The sequence below is a fragment of the Aspergillus fijiensis genome (genome assembly GCF_003184825.1).
Source record: "Aspergillus fijiensis CBS 313.89 unplaced genomic scaffold BO72scaffold_64, whole genome shotgun sequence".
In the NCBI taxonomy this organism is placed as follows: Eukaryota; Fungi; Ascomycota; class Eurotiomycetes; order Eurotiales; family Aspergillaceae; genus Aspergillus; species Aspergillus fijiensis.
Window position 1 is genome coordinate 132,473 of NW_024469040.1, and position 18,346 is coordinate 150,818.

General features: G+C 52.1%; 7 protein-coding genes across 7 annotated transcripts; 3 read left to right on the forward strand and 4 right to left on the reverse strand.

Annotated features, from left to right (window-relative positions):
- Positions 1 to 450: 450 nt before the first annotated feature.
- BO72DRAFT_413313 (Zn(II)2Cys6 transcription factor) lies at positions 451 to 3,289 on the reverse strand. Its single transcript, XM_040942502.1, has 3 exons — positions 2,576 to 3,289; positions 2,019 to 2,498; positions 451 to 1,949 (listed from the first exon to the last, which is right to left on the reverse strand). Exons 1-3 carry the CDS (start codon positions 3,116 to 3,118, stop codon positions 636 to 638), a joined length of 2,337 nt encoding a protein of 778 aa, XP_040797108.1. The 5' UTR covers positions 3,119 to 3,289; the 3' UTR covers positions 451 to 635.
- Positions 3,290 to 3,503: 214 nt separating this feature from the next.
- On the reverse strand, positions 3,504 to 5,400 carry BO72DRAFT_438213 (uncharacterized protein). Its single transcript, XM_040943376.1, has 3 exons — positions 4,851 to 5,400; positions 4,696 to 4,779; positions 3,504 to 4,627 (listed from the first exon to the last, which is right to left on the reverse strand). Exons 1-3 carry the CDS (start codon positions 5,359 to 5,361, stop codon positions 3,867 to 3,869), a joined length of 1,356 nt encoding a protein of 451 aa, XP_040797109.1. The 5' UTR covers positions 5,362 to 5,400; the 3' UTR covers positions 3,504 to 3,866.
- Positions 5,401 to 5,943: 543 nt separating this feature from the next.
- On the reverse strand, positions 5,944 to 7,564 carry BO72DRAFT_519334 (FAD-dependent oxidoreductase; the record flags this gene model as incomplete). Its single annotated transcript, XM_040949696.1, has 4 exons — positions 5,944 to 6,405; positions 6,478 to 6,848; positions 6,924 to 7,195; positions 7,266 to 7,564. The coding sequence occupies 4 exons, from the start codon at positions 7,562 to 7,564 to the stop codon at positions 5,944 to 5,946; spliced, it is 1,404 nt and encodes a 467-aa protein (XP_040797110.1).
- Positions 7,565 to 8,283: 719 nt separating this feature from the next.
- Positions 8,284 to 9,109, reverse strand: BO72DRAFT_519336 (uncharacterized protein; the record flags this gene model as incomplete). The annotated part of the gene is made up of 2 exons (XM_040949697.1): positions 8,284 to 8,515; positions 8,592 to 9,109. The coding sequence occupies 2 exons, from the start codon at positions 9,107 to 9,109 to the stop codon at positions 8,302 to 8,304; spliced, it is 732 nt and encodes a 243-aa protein (XP_040797111.1). The 3' UTR covers positions 8,284 to 8,301.
- Positions 9,110 to 9,872: 763 nt separating this feature from the next.
- On the forward strand, positions 9,873 to 11,051 carry BO72DRAFT_387967 (terpenoid synthase; the record flags this gene model as incomplete). The annotated part of the gene is made up of 3 exons (XM_040941695.1): positions 9,873 to 10,202; positions 10,293 to 10,645; positions 10,730 to 11,051. The coding sequence occupies 3 exons, from the start codon at positions 9,873 to 9,875 to the stop codon at positions 11,049 to 11,051; spliced, it is 1,005 nt and encodes a 334-aa protein (XP_040797112.1).
- Positions 11,052 to 12,498: 1,447 nt separating this feature from the next.
- On the forward strand, positions 12,499 to 14,534 carry BO72DRAFT_519340 (cytochrome P450; the record flags this gene model as incomplete). The annotated part of the gene is made up of 6 exons (XM_040949698.1): positions 12,499 to 12,947; positions 13,046 to 13,228; positions 13,303 to 13,634; positions 13,699 to 14,125; positions 14,184 to 14,350; positions 14,517 to 14,534. Exons 1-6 carry the CDS (start codon positions 12,548 to 12,550, stop codon positions 14,532 to 14,534), a joined length of 1,527 nt encoding a protein of 508 aa, XP_040797113.1. The 5' UTR covers positions 12,499 to 12,547.
- Positions 14,535 to 14,567: 33 nt separating this feature from the next.
- Positions 14,568 to 17,252, forward strand: abd1 (mRNA (guanine-N7)-methyltransferase). Its single transcript, XM_040945646.1, has 4 exons — positions 14,568 to 14,962; positions 15,208 to 16,817; positions 16,883 to 17,049; positions 17,109 to 17,252. Exons 1-4 carry the CDS (start codon positions 14,771 to 14,773, stop codon positions 17,141 to 17,143), a joined length of 2,004 nt encoding a protein of 667 aa, XP_040797114.1. The 5' UTR covers positions 14,568 to 14,770; the 3' UTR covers positions 17,144 to 17,252.
- The last annotated feature ends 1,094 nt before the right edge of the window (positions 17,253 to 18,346 follow it).

Consider the following 18,346-nt stretch of genomic DNA (forward strand, 5'->3'; position numbering starts at 1 on the left):
ATGGGCGTCTTCCCTCGACAAGTTCGACAACGGACTGGGAAAAATGGGAGTCATAGGGGGGTCCATGGTACTATACTTCGGAATGACTATCTGGCGTCTCGGGCGGGTGGCGGTTCTGATCTACTAGGTCGGCTTTTACGAGGGTAGTAGAATTCTTTTTCCATACTTTTTACCATTTCAATACGGAGAAACATGAACTTGGAGAATCTGGGCTTGCTTTTTTTCTTTTTATTCTGTCTTGCCCCCTTCTCTCCTAGTATATCACACTGTACACGGCTCAACTTCCTTTCTCCCTCGGTATTTCCCTTTCTCTTTGCTTGGATCTGCAGGTCATGGGTGGTGGTTCTCTTGTCGCATTTTCTTTTTTTCTTTTGACAAATTAGCTAGTGATTGATGTATACTACAGACGGTCACGGATAGGTAGGCGTGCGTCGTTGAGAAGTGGAAATACTAGACGATAATCTGTTCTTTCGCACGATTTACTTTAAAAAAAGATACAGAGTCAGATGTACGTCTTTGGAATGTGATTTGTGGAACCAGTGGAGATGTGCAGGTAAGAAGGAGTGAGGAATTGGTATTCTTGGTCTATCATCGCTTATTCTTGAGTCGATGGACTGTTGTTTATATTACGACCATCACCGTAGACCTGGTAAGAAATATATGTCCGTGAGGAAGTTCTCGTAGTTCATCCAGGCAGTCGTCTCGTTGGCGGAGTTTGCGTACCTCAGATCAACGGCATCCCAGACACTGGGCCAGGAGGCGGCGTTCTCCAGGCTTTCGGGGGTGTCTAAGGCAGCCATGGCATCGACTGGAGCGGGTGGGCCCTGGTGTGGTGGTTGCTGTGCGCTTTGAAAGGGTAAGTTTGAGGTGAAGACTGGTGGCGGCTGTTGCGGCGGCGGCGGCGGCTGCTGGTGCTGCTGGTGCTGGTGCTGCTGCGGTGCCTCCGGGTCGTACAGAGTAGCAGAAGAGGAGATCTGCGGTTGGGATGGTTGGTGAGAAGAAGATGGTGATGAGGAAGAGGGGCATGTATAAAGGGTGGAGGTGGGGGCTGAAGCAGCGAGCAACTGAGCTCTCCTAGAGCGCGCCTGAGCCATGATTCTTTCCATGGGCTTCCAGAGCATCCCACGCTTCGAATCAGCAACGAGCCGACCCAATCGGTTGAAGGTCTGCTCGACTGTAGGCCAGAATCTCTCCATGACCGCCCTGTCTTCGCAAACACAGAGCTCTGCGACGGCTACTGCCAGGCCGTGCCACGGCGGGAAAGCGAACTCTACCCAGAGCCACGGTACGGTGCGAGGATCGTCCCGAAGAGAATGGTAATTCTGGAGAACGTTGACGGCGAACTCGATGAGACGGTCGCCCTGGACGTGCGGTGGCGTGAAGCGCGGCGTGCGCTTGAGGGGCCGGATGACAATGAGTTGCAAGCAAGCATAGATCCCCTCCGCGACTAAGCGGGTGAACCAACTGAAAGGATTCTTGTCTAGTTGGGCATGATGAAGTAACTTGGAAGCGGTGTGTTGGAATTCGACGACGAGCTGTTGGCGGAGGGCGAGGGTGCTCACTGATGACTCGGTGAAATCAGAGAAATTTAGAAGTCTGGTGATTATATGGGCCTTGCCGACAATCATAGTGAAAGTCATGTCGTTAAAGCCGGGAGAATCAACGGGGCTTTCTTGCATGTCGAAGGAGATGTCTTCGTCATTGACGTGACGGGGAGGGTGGGATTGCAGCCAATGCGCCTGCATCATGGGCTCAGTATCACGGTCCATCGAGGCTAGAATGTCAAGGAAGCCGATCGCTTGCCAGAGTCGCTGGCGAAGTTCGCGTTCGAAAGGTCGGACTGTGAACGGTGGGTCAGGCAGATGAAGCGACTGGGCTTGTGCAATGCGCAAGGCCATGGCAAGCAGTGTCCACATTCGACGGCTTTGATCTTGCGATCGGAGGGACACCTTTCAACAGGTCAGATTACACTCTAGATAGCATCTGATAAATAGCGCGTTCAAGGGCCCGAGACGTACCAGGAAAAGAACAAATGCTTGCAAAACCGTCAGATCATTCGTAGTAAGATAATCTGCACGCCCTAGAGCTAGTTCCACATCCCTTTGGTATCCCGCTACCAAGGATGCTCTGGGTACACCGAATGCGCGAGTGCATTCATCTTCTGACAGGCTGCACGAGGCTGCATAGTACACAGCCGATGCAAGAGCGGTTGGAGCTAAATGTTCAGGTTCATAATCTAGATAAGGTTTCCCTTCCAAGAGGAACGCACAGAGGGAAGGTCTATGCAGTATCTTGACGACAGGGTCCACTCTTTCGAGAAAGACCCGGCAGAGCTGTTGCTGGGCATACTTTGAAGGGCTCAGCTGTCCTCCAGAGGTTGAAACATGCTGCCGACTTGCCGTTGCCAGCAGACGTCGATACATTTTCAGCTGGTTACCTGCAGCCTTGCGGCTTCCTTCTCTCGTACTGCGCTCATCATTGGGATGCAGTTCGGGCACCTGTATCCGGTAGTGCGTCAATTGGACTGACAACCAGCTAGTCACGTCTGGGAACCAAGATTTCATGAGAGACTCACCTCATTCAAGAGATTAGCCCAGAATGAAGATCCCAGGTAGCTATCTGGTGTGTGCTCCCTACCGTCCGAGTCTTCCGAGACGTCATCATCATCATCATCATCATCATCATCATCATCATCATCATCGCTGCGCGGGTCCACGCTCGGCCCAGGCCGATCATTGGGGGGCGGATCATCTCCAGTAGTGGGCGCATCAGGAACAGGAGGAGTAGCTCGGGGGGAGAAGCTATAGCCACTCCGAACTAGGCCTCGGATGATGTCCTCCAGTTTAGCGACGCGGTTCTTTAGGTTCGCATCCGGGTCGTAGTTGGACCGCTCGGAAGCTAGTCTTCCCGATCTTCCACGGGGCAGACGCGCGCGCTCGACGGGGACGCACCTTGTCCCTAACCGTTGACAGTTGGTACAAGGGTCGAGCTTGTCGCATTTGACTTTTCGTTGACGACAGGCTTCACAACTTAGCCGGACTTTAGGCTTCTGGGGATGTGGCTGGGATGGCGCTCGTCTGGAGGCGAGCTCGGCTTGCCGAGCTTCTTCATGATTCATGGTTGGTATGCAGAGGTCTTTCTTCCTCCTCTATTCCTAGAAGTGGCTGGTGCTCATGAGCCAGACTTTGGTTCAGCCAGGAGTCCGAGTGACGAAACTTGCTTTATGAATCGCTTAATTGAGGTCGTGCCATATACAGCCCCCTCCATTGTGGACTTGGTTAAGAAGAAGTCATGAACTGGAATGACAAAACGGGTCTGATTCCGGGGAAGGCGACGGAAGCTGTCGATGCCTTAGGACAAAACATCCCGCCCGATTAGCTCTAGTCTAGGCACTGTACTGTACGTAACTAGTTAGTGCAAAGCATGAGACACTACCAAGTATAAGAATTCTACAAGGTCCAGCACAAGGCCACATTTCAGATTGATATGAAAATAACTCGTCGAAAAGTATCTCTTTGTCATTCGGGCCACATCATCGAACCTGTTTGTCACGGCATACTCAATAATGATAACACAAGCCGTTTCGTAGCATCACATGCTCCCACCCATCAGTTATCGCTCCGGTGCAGAAAAGAGAAATTGCTAGGGATTCGCTTGCATCTTGTGCCAGCATTAAACTCATTGTTCCCTGCCTATATCATGATGCTTTCTTCGCTCTGCCCATAATGAAACAATATGTCACTGGTAAACCATGAAGAATAAACGACCTATGCATACAAATACCGCAAACGCCACGCTGCATAAAAGATGTAATAGGCGGGTTAATACAGAAGGAAAGGAGAATGGTATAAAGCGGAGTTACCGAGTTACTGAGAAACAAACTTTTTCCTGGGAGACTTGACGTTCAGCACTTGTCGCATGCGCCGAAGTTTGGCCCACCATTCGCGATCGCGAGCCTTTTTGGCCTCTGGGTTGCTGTCGTCAACTACCAGCCCGTCCGTCGAAGGAGCCTCAGATGGCGCACGACTTGAAACAGAAACAGTCGATCGAACTTGGCGGCGATGCCGTACCTGGAGCGCCTGGCTCAAGAGCTGCCACCCGCATCGAAGGTTCTCCGGCTTCTCGGACGCACGTCCGGTCCCGCTCTGTGCGGTTCCGTTAACCCATGGGCAATATTCCATGTGTTCGATGATCACATCAAGCGAATCGTAAAGCGCAGCAGTCCCGTTAGCCTTCGGTTTGTACATCCACAGACCCAACCGTCGGAAACACACACTGCAGCCCGCCAGACCAACTGTCCCATCTGGGACACTATCCCAGCCGAACAAGGCAAGCGCAAAGGCGGTTTTGTTGATTGATAACTCGTTGGAGGGTGTTGTATGGTCCGAGTCCTGGCCATTCTCAATCTCTTGAGGGGTCTCTGATCCGAAGTCTTCGCGGGGCTTTTCGTTGCTTCCGAATTCCGTTGGAAGTGTGCCGATGATCGCGTCTATATCAAGCGACTCTGGAGTCTGGATAGTGGTGTACTCCGGTAATTGATCCGCCATCTTGACCAGGTTGGAATAGCGCGTGCGCAGTCCGGAGATTGCCGTATCTGGGTTGGACAATGGCAGCCGATGGATCGTGGCTAGAGCAATTGGGTCAGGTTGAATACAGATCAGATACAGGCGAGGAGAAAGTAATGCACAATCATACCATCGCACCCTCTATTCCTCCAGGGACAATTATCACCATGCCCTGTGACGATCTGTCCCACATACTCCTCCACCAGCCTTGTACCTGCAAATCACGCCCAATTAGCCCCTGTAAGCAAGAAAAGAGATATAGGTAGAAGTGAGATGCCGACTCACGGACTTGCTTCCTTTCCTGCACCTTCTCCGCATCGAAACCGTCCAGCTCGTCCAGCTCGTCCGGCAGTTTGACAACGACCGAGCCACCGCACCCGCCCACGCACACCACGCGCGCTACATCGTTACAGATCCAGCCGCGCTTGGCCCATTCCACCTCATTAATCGCCGCCGGTTTGGGTGCCCACCGATCCACGCGACGGAAGGTTTCCAATCGCTCCAGGAAGCGCTCACGGTCCCATGGGACAAAGCTGGGGCGCGACGGTGTTGTGGAATTGTTTGAGGCTCGTGAATTCGGGCGCGGTGTGTTTAGAAGAGAGCTACGAGCGAATGGAAGCTCGCTGAAGTCCAAGCGAGCCTTTTTGCTCGAATGCTCGAGGGAGGTACGTTCTCGTGCGGGCGTGGGGGTTCCGGGGATGGCTGACTTGGTGAGTGCGGGTGTCGAGGAGGGCTTCGTCAGGGATTCAAGAACACGGTGGAACTTGCGCTTTTTAGTTTCCACCGCGTAAGACATTTTTCCCGAGCTCGGGGAAGGTGTTAGATTCAGTGTGTGGGATAAATATATAGGTTTTGGGAGAGTCGAGGAATCCTCATGAGAGCTTGGAGAGCATCGGAGCTGGTGGCGCTAGTCCCTAATTGGTAGTGGCTGAGACCCGCTGGATTGTTGCCTCGGGCACCTAAGAATAACCGTCCGTTCTTACAGTAGTTCGTAGAGCAGGGCATGGTAGGAATTTGCTGAAAGTCCAAGAGTCTCAGGTCTTTTGTGACTATGTGCACTTCTATCTATATGATTAATAGGGTTTAGCTGAAGTGACATTCTCGAATTATCTCATCAATTTGATTGGTGTCAAATAGGTTGGATTTAGGCACTCTACTCTTTCCCAAGATATCGCCCAATCCCTCCGAAGAAAAGAGAAATGAACAAGCTTTCCATGAAATAAGCCTTGTATCAATGAAAACTCTAGCTTTAATTTGCATCTTCTACCTCTCTGTCCACCAGCCAGCCCAAGACTCTTTACTGTCGTGTGCGAGCCTGTTTGGTGTTTAGCAACAATGACAGGGCAGTAAGTTGAACTTAGACCCGAGTGATTTATCTTTATCTTCCTGAGAGCCAATAACAGAACAGGCCCAGCGAGAGTAAAACCAGGAACCAGATGAGTTTGCGAATGTGGGCCATTCTTCGGGCTTGCTTTCCCCACGTCTGCCAACCCAGTGCTGCTCGGTTAGGGCATGACAGAAAAGTGATCGTTTCCGCGTCTGCCATGACCTCTGACGCCAAATCGGCTGGCAAGTTCTTTGAGTAAGGTATCAGGTATCGACCACTAAGAGTCCTATAGAGACCATCCCGAGCCTGGGTGCGACAGACTCCTGCCGATGTCTTGCACATCATCTTCATCCGGCTATACCGAGTCTCTTTATATTTCAGAAGAAGATCCTGGATATCCGCATCAGACGGGTTTTGCACACCACGCGCATTGATAAGATCGTGCAGCAGTGAAGACAAGGTCGCAGCATCCTCAATTGCACAGTTGGCCCCTTGACCAAAGTTGGGTGTCATCTACAGATCATTTGTTATTTCAGGTTGAGCCCAAAAGAGAACGAAGTGAGGAAAGAGTAGTTGTGAACATACCTTGTGAACACTGTCGCCCATGAGAACCATATGCTCAAAAAACCAGGTCTTGAACAAGCCTTCCTCTAGTGCAGTCATGGAGTACACTTCTTTATTCTTCCATAGATCCCCCACGCAGACGTCATTGAAGAACCGCACATGTTTCAACTTGTCGATAAGCTTGGCAGCGTCTTTGTCTGAGAATCGTGGAACGTCGGGATAGATATACTTCTGCTGAAGCTTCGTGATGATGAACCAGAACACCCGACCCTTCTTGCCATGTATGGTGAGAATGGATAGATGATCAAAAAGTCCATTGATCTGTTCATGAACCTCGAGATTCGGGATACGTGACGAGATTCCAAAGACGCAGGAATATTGGACCGTCATAGCTGTAATTTGCATTTGTCAGCGCTGTCACCCACACAGTCGTAGATTCAACATTGACTAGAGACTGAGACACAGACAAGTTCGTTCACGATTCGAAATCAGCCCTGGCTTAAGCTCATCTGCAAGCCTCCAGATCTCTGATCGGATTCGACTGTGGACGCCATCGGCACCAACGACAAGATTTCCCTCATATATCGAGCCGTCAGCCGCTGTCACGCGGAGGCCATGATCGACCTTTCGTACTTGAACGACTTTCTTGTTGGTAATGATGTTTTGTTTCGCATGGTATTTTTCGTACAATATCCGGAGGAACTTTTGACGATCTAGGAAGGCAATGGGGTATCCGAATCTACAAGAGTTAGCAGGTGATCCGACGCAGTGTTGAGAGTGGATCTTATTCCAAGGTCAGAGGGAAATACCTTTCATGTAGGATTTTGGGATAGACATTGGCGAAGTTGAACCCGTCAGGATAGGTGATATGAGCTTTGTGCGTAGGCTCAATGAACTGCTCGATGGCATCGAAAAGATTTAACTGAGCAAGAATACGGCCTCCATTCGGCATGATACCCACAGAGGCACCCAGCTGCGGAGCAATGTCACTGCCCTTTTCAAGGACGATATGCTCGATATTGGCATGTTGTAGACAATGTGCGAGCGTGAGACCGGCGACAGAGCCACCAACGATGATGACCTTGAAGGGGGGATGTGTCGCAGGCATAGTTGATTGGCAAAGAGGTATGATGAAATGCTAGAGGTAAAAGGTTAAGTGAATGAAGGTCGGGAAGAGAAGGTTCTCAGAATTGTTGTGAATGTTATTAGGACCAAGGGGAAACACAGCCGGGAGATTTTGCCATGGGAACCCTTCCTGGTTGATTACCAGTCACAAAATGGCTTGCATTTAGAAGATCTGATTTCCCCGAGAGATTTTGCCCGGTATGCTGTTTGTGTTGACTGGGGTGTGTCTCTGTGATACTTGATTTGTATCCTCCTGTACACCACCTCAAATAAATGCCCTCCAATCTACCGCCGCAACAGATCTCATGGTTTAAAGGAAGAGAACATCACTGACGTTGAATGTGCAATTAACCCTGAATCAACAATTGTTGGATAACTTCAGCATCTATCTCCGCAGTGGTTGTTTCTTTTTCTCTCGGAAAAACACCCTGTCTAGTTCAGCCCAGACCCAAGCCTCCTGCAGTGCAGTACAGCACTGATCCTTGTATGACCCTCTCCACGACCAAGAAACAACTCAAGGACATAGACTTTCTCCGCGGTAATACAAGGAAGGGAAAAAAATTACACGCCTCGTATGCAACAACCGACAGCAATGTGAGATCCAATACAGGCTTGCCTGTCATCGCAGACCATAATATCTCTCTATCCGAGGAATATTTGGTCTCGTGTTCAGCTCTCGCGATCCAAACTCAGATGAAGTCACAGAATAAAGCGCTCAAATTACTTACGCTTATGTTCGTCGTCCAATTGCGATGCCTCCTCCTGCCGTTTGATCAGGAAAAAGCAAAAGCCATAGAGCAGCTCGGAGAGAAAGAAGACGGCGACAGCCCAGAGAATAAGCGGACAATTCAGCCAGGCAAAGGCGCCTGGCCAATAAGCCCAGCGAATATAAGCAAAGCCGATGGTGGAGATAGATCCCAGGAATCGCGAGAGCCTGACTTAGCTGTTAGCACACCGGGTCTCCTGTCGGGATAAACAAATTATAGACTCGAAACTATCTGTCGACGCACCATTTTGTGTACGAAGCGCCACGCGTGCTCGCCCGAGTCAACAAGAGAAACACATCGCCAACACTGATGAACATCTGACAGATGACGGCTCCCCACGAGTAAGCCAGACCAGGGCCCAGCTGAGCGGCCAGGGCCAGGTGTCCGCTCAGCCAAAAGAGGGCCATGCCTGCAAACGCCAGGGCCAAATTGTTCATGACCAGTGGGGATTGGCGCCATTCATTGGAGCCGTTCCTGATGGCGGCATATATGACTGTGATGTCGAGAAGCAAACCCAGAAAGAAGGCCACGCGCTCGACCATCCCCGTGGCTGGGTATACTAGGCAATATACAATTTCCCATGCAAAGTTGATCGTAATCCCTGCGATGGTCATGCTGTAGGTCTGGTCTCGGAAGGACGTGTAGGCCACGTTCAGATAGTACGCAAGCCAACCGAGACCCATCCCCGCGATGAATAGGCTGTCAAGCCATTTGAGAGCTTCGTACTCTGCAGGCACTTCCGAATGTTTGAATCCGTCCATTTGAAAAGCTCTGCCATGAAAAAGAAGGAAAGGAGGTAGAAAAAGCAATGGGTCTAGTCCTGGTCCAATACGAAATGCCCTCAATGACACCATTACTTTGGCACTGCTTATATACGTCTGCTTTGAGATAGCAAGTACCGGAGGGTGTGAAAGCGGCACACAGAAACAGAGGACCCGCTGTGCTACTACCCTTCTACGACCTCAGTCTTCCCACGCAAGTACTCTGAGTTCTCCCGCCCGGAGTAGGACTGGGCTTCAAATCTGTCAACCGTGTGACCCAGGATCGTATATTTTTTTCTGCAGGACTCTGCAAGACAGCCAGGGAAGCTTCAGGTCTGGCAAATTGTTCGCCATGTTGTGCATTAAGCGCATGTACCTATGCCTAACTGACTGATTGACTGACATCCAGCTGATGGGTTGGATCCCAGGTCAGGGAAGTGGCATCAGCGGCAAGCCTGAGGAAACGAGATAGTGTAACTTGTAACTTGTCCCAAGCTCTCGACCACCTTTCATCATATACAGCAGAAAAGGGAAAGGGGCCCGAGGGTCATAAGCAATCCATCTGCAGCTGGTGGGGCATCTCTAAAAGCCATGCCATGACATATATAGATCTGAAGAGGAACCCTTCCTCATTCAAAATCCTAAATTCACCTGCACTGTAACCTGAAGTATTCTTGCCTGGTTGCTTCTTAACTGACAAAGCCCTGACAACTGCGGAAAGGGGCCCCGAAAAGAAGGAAAAACGAACCCAGAACAGCGAATCATGACCGCAATTGCAGATGTTGCTTCCATGTCCCTTCCATGGATGGCGACTATTGGAATTTTCCCCCTTGTTGTCTATGTGCTTCTGGACAGAATGCCTCCTCTGTGGCCGACCTCCAAGAAGGCATATTTGATCGGCCAGAAGAGGCCCGATACAGTGACCTCCTTTGAATGTCCTTATGCTTACATCCGCCAGATCTATGGCAAGTATCACTGGGCACCATTTGTACACAAGCTCTCTCCCACACTCAAGACCGACGACCCAGCCAAGTACAAGATGGTCAACGAGATCATGGATGCAATTCACTTGTGCTTGATGCTGGTGGATGACGTGTGTAGTTGCCTAGTTTCCTTTGTTGGCCTGTTCTTTCCGTCTGCAGCTCGGGCATGTTCACTGATAGCAGACATACGCACACGGTAGATCACCGACAACAGCGACTTTCGCAAAGGCAAACCGGCAGCGCACAAGATTTATGGTCCTTCGGAGACCGCCAACCGGGCCTACTACCGGGTGACGCAGATCCTGAACGAGACGGTGCAGCGGTTCCCGAAGCTGGCTCCCTTCTTGATGCAGAATCTGGAGGAGATTCTGGCCGGTCAGGACCTGTCGTTGGTGTGGAGGCGAGATGGCTTGAGTGTATTCCCGACATCGCACACCGAGCGTGTAGCGGCATATCAGAAAATGGCTTCCCTGAAGACAGGGGCCCTGTTTCGGATGCTGGCTCAGCTGGTGAAGGAAGACACGTCGATGGATGAGACGATGACCACTTTAGCGTATATCTCACCCTTGCCTTTTCCTTCTCTTCTCTGAATTGAAGTGGCCTTCCGAGCGCTAACTATATATAACCCGCTACACAGATGGTGCTCTCAACTTCAGAACGACTGCAAGAACGTCTACTCCTCCGAGTACGCCAAGGCGAAAGGTGCGCTGGCAGAGGACCTGCGCAACCACGAGTACTCGTATCCCATCATCCTGGCTCTTGAAGCCCCCGATGGCCACTGGGTGGCCAGAGCGTTGGAGACAAGCTCCCCCCGAAATATCAGGAAAGCTCTGGCGGTGATTCAGAGCGAGGGGGTGCGGAATGCATGTTTTACAGAACTAAAGCTGGCCAGTGCTTCTGTGCAAGACTGGCTATCCATCTGGGGACGAAACGAGAAGATGAACTTGAAAAGTCAGTAGGGGGTTGTATAGAGTGGGTGATACCTGGTATGGCGTGGTCTACTTCCAGATAGGGGGATGCCAGGTGGGATGAGTGGTTCTCGCGATACATACAGCGGCGTTGTGGTTTGAACCCAGTATTACATGTCTGTCTCTCCCTGTTCTAACTATTTTCCAACTCTCTGTATTTCTCTACCACACTGTGTCATGGTGGTAATCCGGTAGGTTGGCTCTCTGAGTTTAGTCATAAATTTCCGAGGGTTCACGGCCCTTGCAAATTGGGGGATGACAACAAGGCTCTTCGGCTCAAGTCACGCCACCATAATTCTCCGATCAATTCTATACATTAGCTTTGACTAGGAATAGCTTTAACTAAGGATTGAGTTTAGCTAGGAAGTATAAGCTGCCTTGTCCTCTACGATGTTGGATCCCGTAAGCGGATAGATGCAGTCAAGCAAATAATCTCCAGATGCTCTATGGACAACCTATATTGTCATGATAATAGTTGACCAGGTCATGAACTTCCTTCATTGATCGATTGTTCGTCAGTTGGACTTGCAGTCATAATCACAACTGAAGGTCACGCTTCTGTCTCAAATTCTTTCTTTTGTTCCTTCTTTCCTGTTCTTGCTTTTTTCCATGACCGAGACCTACATCTTCCCATTCATCCAACAGTATCTTTTCTTTCGATTATGTTAGCGGTCACCGTAGGCTCTCTGCTCGGAGCAATTACACGGCCATGGATCCTTGTCAGCCTCTCACAGAGACCTCCTTTTCTCACTCCACTTATTGGGGACCCACTATCGCAGCTTTCCTCTGTCTAACGTCGAAAGCCGGGTGTTGTGCGACTATTCTCGCAGTTGATGACTCTAGAAACATGAGTAGTTCTGCATTCAAAACACGCGATATTCCCAGGGTCACCGCGGCCGATCAGTCAGCCTTAGGTATCCGTATGCCTTAAATAACTCTTTGCTCGTATTCCTCGGCGATAGCATGGTAGTCCTCTTAGGCTTCAGGTCCTTCTTCCGGGCTCCTGGACTCAAGGATTCACTATCACTGCTACACGAGGAGACAATGAACTCTGACATGTTACTCGGAAGAGAACATTCAACGAGTAGAAATCACTCTCGATCGATGAAGGAGAGAGTCAACATCTGACATGCAACGATGGGCGATTTTCAATGGATGGACGATGATCTCGCTTCAGTATGACATTTGCTCCCTCCCCCAACTCGTAGTCATTGTCACAATTCCTCGGAGCCAGGATACCCTTAACTATCCAGAAAACGCAGTTGAGGTCAGCACTTCTCGGAGGCCTGGAAGGAAGAACCACTCCCCTCTCAGAAATGAATGGATATCATTGATAGCAGCTGAATGAAGAAGCAACAAACCAACCGTAATATATTGTAGTTTGAGTGTGAAGCATGACCTTCTTCTTCTTCTTTCCTCCTCCGCCTACTCCTCCTTCCCTGGCTCTAAATCTAAAAGTCTGCTTTCCTTCCAGTTTGCCTGCATGCATGCACATGGAGCCGATTCAAGTATCAACCTGCATTTTGGCAATCGTCCTGGGAGTTACCGGTCACTTGGGCCTGTTGATCCACTCCGAGTGGGATGTATATGCATTTCCTATTCTGGCTACTCTCGGTCTGGGGCCGGCCGTAGTGCTCTTCCTCCTCGCCGGCGCGGGCGACTCCAATGCATTCTGGCTCACGCTGAACGCCGTCGTGAGCTTTGACGCATCCTTGTGTTTGTCCATCGCCGTCTATCGGTGTTTCTTCCATGCATTGCGGCATTTTCCCGGGCCCAAGCTCGCCAGGATCTCTGCGCTCTGGTCATTCAAGGCGGCGGTGGTCGATGCCAAATGGCATCTCCGGGTGCAGGAGCTCCATCGTCAATATGGGACCTTTGTTCGAATTAGTATGTAAATCTTTATCAATACTGTCAGCTTTCTTTATTTCTCTTTGATTTGGAATGGCAAATTACGAAAGTGAGGACTTGATTGACCGGATCACTAGAGCCACGTGAGATCTCCATAGATGATCCAGCAGCCATCAAGGCTATACACGGGCCGGGAACATCGTGCGTCAAGGGTCCGTTCTACGACCTGAATTATCCCCACCATTCCCTGCAGATGACCAGAGACAAGGCTTTCCATTCAAAGCGGAGGCGGCTTTGGGATCGTGGGTTCACTCCTCGAGGTGCGTTCCCTGCCTATGCCACCAGCTGATACTGCCCCCTTCACGACCGATCTGACACTGACACCCCTAGCTAGCACTGGCCGGGTATGAGCCCTTCATCCTCGATCACTGCCGAGTTCTGGTCGAGCTCATCTCCTCTCGAGCCCCGCACAAGCAGGAAGTCAATGAGCTGATCGCTGGGTTTACCTGGGACTCGATGGGCATCCTCGCATTCGGCAAATCGTTTAACATGCTCCAAGGCGCTCCGCCTTCGAACATCCAGCAGATGAAGGATCTTGGTCGAATTGCGAGCGTGTTGCAGTGCGCGAGCTGGATTGCGCAATTGGTGCGGAGTTCCCCGGGGCTGCGAGCCAAGAACCAGCTTTGGCTGAACTGGTGTAGCGAACAGTTGGAGAAAAGAAAAAAGGTACGTAAGAGAGAGCCTTCTGGGTCACGGGAGCCGAATGAAAGGACCTTGCTCATCGGCGCAGATGGAGCTGAACCACATGGACCTCTTCAGCTATCTGATCGACGGAGCTTTGGCCAACTATGAAGGCCAAATGAAGAGCGAAATAGATCAAGACTTGGTCTATGACTCGGAGCTTGTAATTACTGCTGGCAGCGATACCACGGCTGCGACGGTCAGTGCGCTTCTGTATCTGTTGGCGCAGCATCCAGACAAGCTCCAGAAGCTGCAGCAGGAGGTGGACTCTTGTTTCTCTGCCGGCGAGGCAATCACTCATGCCGCGCTAGCAGGCAAGCCATGGCTGGAAAGCTGCATCAACGAGGGTCTTCGCATGTATCCCAGCGTGGCGAGCGGTGTCCCCCGCGAGACTGGCCCTGAAGGGCTCACGGTTGCCGGAGTCTACATCCCTCCAAGGACAATAGTCTCTACACCTACTTACGCCATTCACCGAGGTTCGAGCCTCCTCTGATCCAAGATAGACCGTGCAAGCACAAGCTGACGAGTCCACAGATCCACGAAACTCTGTCGACCCGGATAGCTTCGTCCCCGAGCGGTGGTCGAGCAAGCCGGAGATGGTCCTCTGCAAGGAAGCATTCAAGTCCTTCTCATCCGGAAAATATGCCTGCGCGGGGAAGCAATTTGCGATGATGGAGATGCGACTTGTCGTGGCCACCATTGTGAAGAATTTCGACCTCGAGTTTCCCCCCGGAGAGGGACAAGAGCCACTAGAGAAAGTCGGCCACGGGGTGTTGGATTGTTTCACGGCGCATATTCCGGACTATCATCTGATCTTCCGTCCCAGGTAGACAAATTCAAAGTCCTAGTAGTGATATTTAGTAGCAGGTTAGCAGCTTTTTGTGAGCAAGCATTCCAGTTAGTAGATTGAATCACATCGCAACTCCTTCAGCAGCATCTCGCGCTGCGACCGTCCGGATGCGGCCAAAGAGAAACACGGTTGGGGCTAGCCTCCAACCAGGGAAACCACAAGCAGCACGAATTCAGGGAGAATAAAAAGACGGCGAGGCCCCTTAGATCGGACTTGAATGCCCCCTCCACGTCATCTATCATTAGGGAGTTTCTTGTGTACTGTTGTCACCATGACCACCGATGAAGCAACACACGAGGGTGGGCGAGGCAGCATCAGCATGTATGATCCGGCACGGGATCGCTGGGAGGAGAAGGCGGAAGTTGTTCCGCCGGCCTCGTCTTCTCCATCTCCCCCAAACCGTCCCCGTTCAACCATCACTTCTTCTCAACAACAACAAAAAAGACACTCACCCTCTTCTGCTGTACGTGTTTTGAACCCCAGTATCCCATGCTCCAGAAACAACACTACTGCAGGAACCTCTTCCCGGTGGAGTCTGCAGTTAGCGAGTGGTGGCGTCGGAGGCGGTGATTCCCCGACTTGGGCGGCTGGCTTTGTTTGTTTGCTTGCTGCACTTGCGGTGAAATTTCTGTTCTTCACCACTTCGTTGGGACTGAAGATAATTCAACTTAACCTAATTCTTTACCGTTACTCACTGCCACTCAACAGATCACAGATGAGCCACAATTGAAGTCTCCGATCTCACTGATTCCGGCCCCTCTTTCTCCAACTCTCCCTTCCAGACTCCCCGACAAACCCGCTCCTCGCAGCCTCACCTCGACTTCAACCCGACAAAAGCCCCCACCCAAACCACCAGGTCCATCCACCAAAATGGGCGACTATTCGTACTCCGAGCCCGTTCGCTCTCCCTCACCCACCGGCCACCACGGACGGGAAAGCCATGACCCCTACAAGCGCAAATACCCTGAGGAGGAGCCCGCCTCGACAACGGCAACGACAGATCAACAATATCGACCCACCTCCAAACGCAAGCGCGTGGAGGAACGCCACCAGAAACTCCGCAAGCGCGGCCGCACCCCTCCATCCGCCTACTCGCGTCGCGACCGGGACGACGAGCCCGCCGGCGGCCCCAACCGCAACCGCAACGCCCACGATCGATCCCCCTCGCCTCCCCTGCCGCCGCGGTCGCCGACCCCCGAAGCCCAGTCGCGCCCGCGCAAGCGGCCCGGCGGTGGCGCGCGGATGGGCCTGGTGGACCGGGAAACCCTCCGGCGGCGACAGGAGGAGCGCGAGCGCACGGAGCAGGAGGAGGCGATGCGCAACTCGCAGATCCGGGGCGTGACGGACCTCGTGCGGCAGCATTACAACGCCGTGCCGCAGCGGGGCCGCGAGTGGCGCAAGACGGAGAGTAAGATCAAGGGCCTGCGCAGCTTCAACAACTGGGTCAAGAGCACGCTCATCCAGAAGTTCTCGCCGGATGAGGAGTTTGTGTCCCGCGCGATCGGGACCATGGACTGGGCCGACGGCACGGGCCCGCCGCCCGTCGAGCAGAAGAAGCTCCTGGTGATCGATTTGGGTTGCGGGAAAGGTGGTGATCTGGGCAAGTGGCAGCTGGCGCCGCAGCCGGTGGATCTGTACGTGGGCCTGGATCCGGCTGAGGTCTCCATCGTGCAGGCGCGTGAGCGATACAGCCAGATGCGGTCGGGACGCGGAGGTCCGCGCGGTGGTCGCGGGGGTGGTGGCGGCGGTGGCGGCCGGGGCCCGAGTTTCCATGCGGAGTTCGCGCCGAAGGATTGCTTTGGCGAGTGGCTGGGGGATATCGACATTGTGCAGCGGGTTGGGATTGATCCCAACGCGGGACCCGGAGGTTCGTTGATGAGCTCGCGCTGGGGCGGAGGTGGCTTCGACGTGGTCGCTTCGATGTTCGCGATCCACTATGCGTTTGAGAGCGAGGAGAAGGCCCGGCAGATGCTGCGCAATGTGGCCGGCTGTTTGAAGAAGGGCGGCCGGTTCTTGGGTGTCTGCCCGAACTCAGATGTCATCAGTGCCAAGGTGGCCGAGTGCCATGCTAAGCGCAAGGCGCGCGAGGAGGCGGCGGCGGCGTCGAAGAACGAAGAAGCCGAGCCCGAAGACGGAGAAGTGGAGGAGGACACCACCAAGGTCGAATGGGGCAACTCTATCTACCGCGTGCGATTTCCCGGGGATACGCCCGAAGATGGCATCTTCCGGCCGCCGTTCGGCTGGAGATACAACTACTTCATGCAGGAGGCTGTGGAGGAGGTGCCGGAATACGTGGTGCCCTGGGAAGCATTCCGAGCGTACGTGTTTTACTTGTTCTTTGTTCTGGTCAATCGGTACGAACATGGCTAACGATGTGAGATAGCTTGACGGAGGAGTACAATTTGGAGTTGCAATATCGCAAGCCGTTCCTGGAAGTGTGGCGCGATGAGAAGGATGATGCCGAGTTGGGGCCTCTGAGTGAGCGCATGGGTGTGCGTGATCGCAATACTGGGCAACTGAGCATGACGGCGGAGGAGCAGGAGGCAGTCAGTAAGTACCACTTCTCTTGGCGAATTGATTGTATCAGCCACGCTAACGGGATGCCATAGGTTTCTACCACGCCTTCTGTTTCTACAAGGTCTAGTTGGATGAAGGGTCTGACTCTAGCTTGGTACTTCGCTATCACTATCACTATCTATATTGCTGGCAATACAACTAGCTACAGTTCACTCAATTAATGCATATAGCTTCTATCATACTTCAAGCAATGTAGCCAGAGGTAGATCAGAAGTCTTAAACTAAAATTTCTAAATCATCCTCACTTCTACCAAGTACAGCGGATACTGAGAGATGCCACGGCCAAAACTCGGCTCTGGTAAACTGTTCTTTTCTCCCTGACCGCCCCCCAACGGCAGAAAAGTGGTAAAACCAGCCGGCAAAAGCTCGGCGAAGAAACTGGTTAAACTCCCACCGCTTTGGGGGCACATGACCGGCAGAAAGCCAGCGACCTCGCGAGTGGAATCCAGGCATCCATATATGAACAGGTCCAGAAAATCAGGCTCCAAAACTGTTCTTTTTTGCCTGGCCGCCCCCAACTGGCAGAAAAGTGGTTAAACCAGCCGGCCAAAACTCGGCGAGGAAACCGGTTAAGCCCCCACCGCTTTGAAGGCACATGACCGGCAGAACGCCCGCGACCTCGCAAGAGAAATTCAGGCACCCACATATGCACAGGACCAGAAAATCAGGCATCGAAACTGTTCAATTCTGGCGGTGGCAGAAAATCAGGTCCCTAACCCACATAAGTTACCTGACCACCGCGGGCCCCACCGATAATCCACCCCGATGAATTGATAAGCGCCGATAAGGTGCTCCGGACAGCAGTGGAAATCAGCTATAACCCGAACCATACTAGCGTGACCGCGTCGCGTCTTGCTTTCTTTGCTCTCGGGGTCGCTTTCATCTTGCAAGCGACAGCGCAGCAGCAGTCTATGTGATAGGGTCAGGTAAGTAAGGCAGGGTCGGTAAGTTTAACTAACGTGACAGGTTTCTTTTTGATGGGGGTTTATAGTTTCTTTGACTTGATCGAGTCCACCAAGTGAACAAAGAGCGCCCTCCCTCACGCACTCCCCCCACCTCCACCACACCAGACCAGGCCAAGACCGAAACCACACAGCACGGCACGTACAGAGCCCCTCCTCTCTGATCAACAAACTATCTTTTTGGCAAAACAAGTCGGATCTCTTGGGACTTACTCCGGCTAACTACACTCCCCACTTACTCTTCGTAATAGAGCCTGACATCAAACACATTCTCTACACCAGAGGGCGATATCAGAATCAACATCAAT

Excerpts from the sequence above, each read along its gene's own strand:
- BO72DRAFT_413313 (XM_040942502.1), bottom strand. The coding sequence starts at position 3,118 with ATGAATCATGAAGAAGCTCGGCAAGCCGAGCTCGCCTCCAGACGAGCG. Across the intron at positions 2,499-2,575 it reads GGGCTAATCTCTTGAATGAG|GTGCCCGAACTGCATCCCAA; the intron begins GTGAGTCTCTCA and ends TACCGGATACAG. Across the intron at positions 1,950-2,018 it reads AAGCATTTGTTCTTTTCCTG|GTGTCCCTCCGATCGCAAGA; the intron begins GTACGTCTCGGG and ends ACCTGTTGAAAG.
- BO72DRAFT_438213 (XM_040943376.1), bottom strand. The coding sequence starts at position 5,361 with ATGTCTTACGCGGTGGAAACTAAAAAGCGCAAGTTCCACCGTGTTCTT. Across the intron at positions 4,780-4,850 it reads GCAGGAAAGGAAGCAAGTCC|GTACAAGGCTGGTGGAGGAG; the intron begins GTGAGTCGGCAT and ends CGTGATTTGCAG. Across the intron at positions 4,628-4,695 it reads GAGGAATAGAGGGTGCGATG|CCACGATCCATCGGCTGCCA; the intron begins GTATGATTGTGC and ends CAATTGCTCTAG.
- abd1 (XM_040945646.1), top strand. The coding sequence starts at position 14,771 with ATGACCACCGATGAAGCAACACACGAGGGTGGGCGAGGCAGCATCAGC. Across the intron at positions 14,963-15,207 it reads GACACTCACCCTCTTCTGCT|ATCACAGATGAGCCACAATT; the intron begins GTACGTGTTTTG and ends GCCACTCAACAG. Across the intron at positions 17,050-17,108 it reads GGAGGAGCAGGAGGCAGTCA|GTTTCTACCACGCCTTCTGT; the intron begins GTAAGTACCACT and ends GGGATGCCATAG.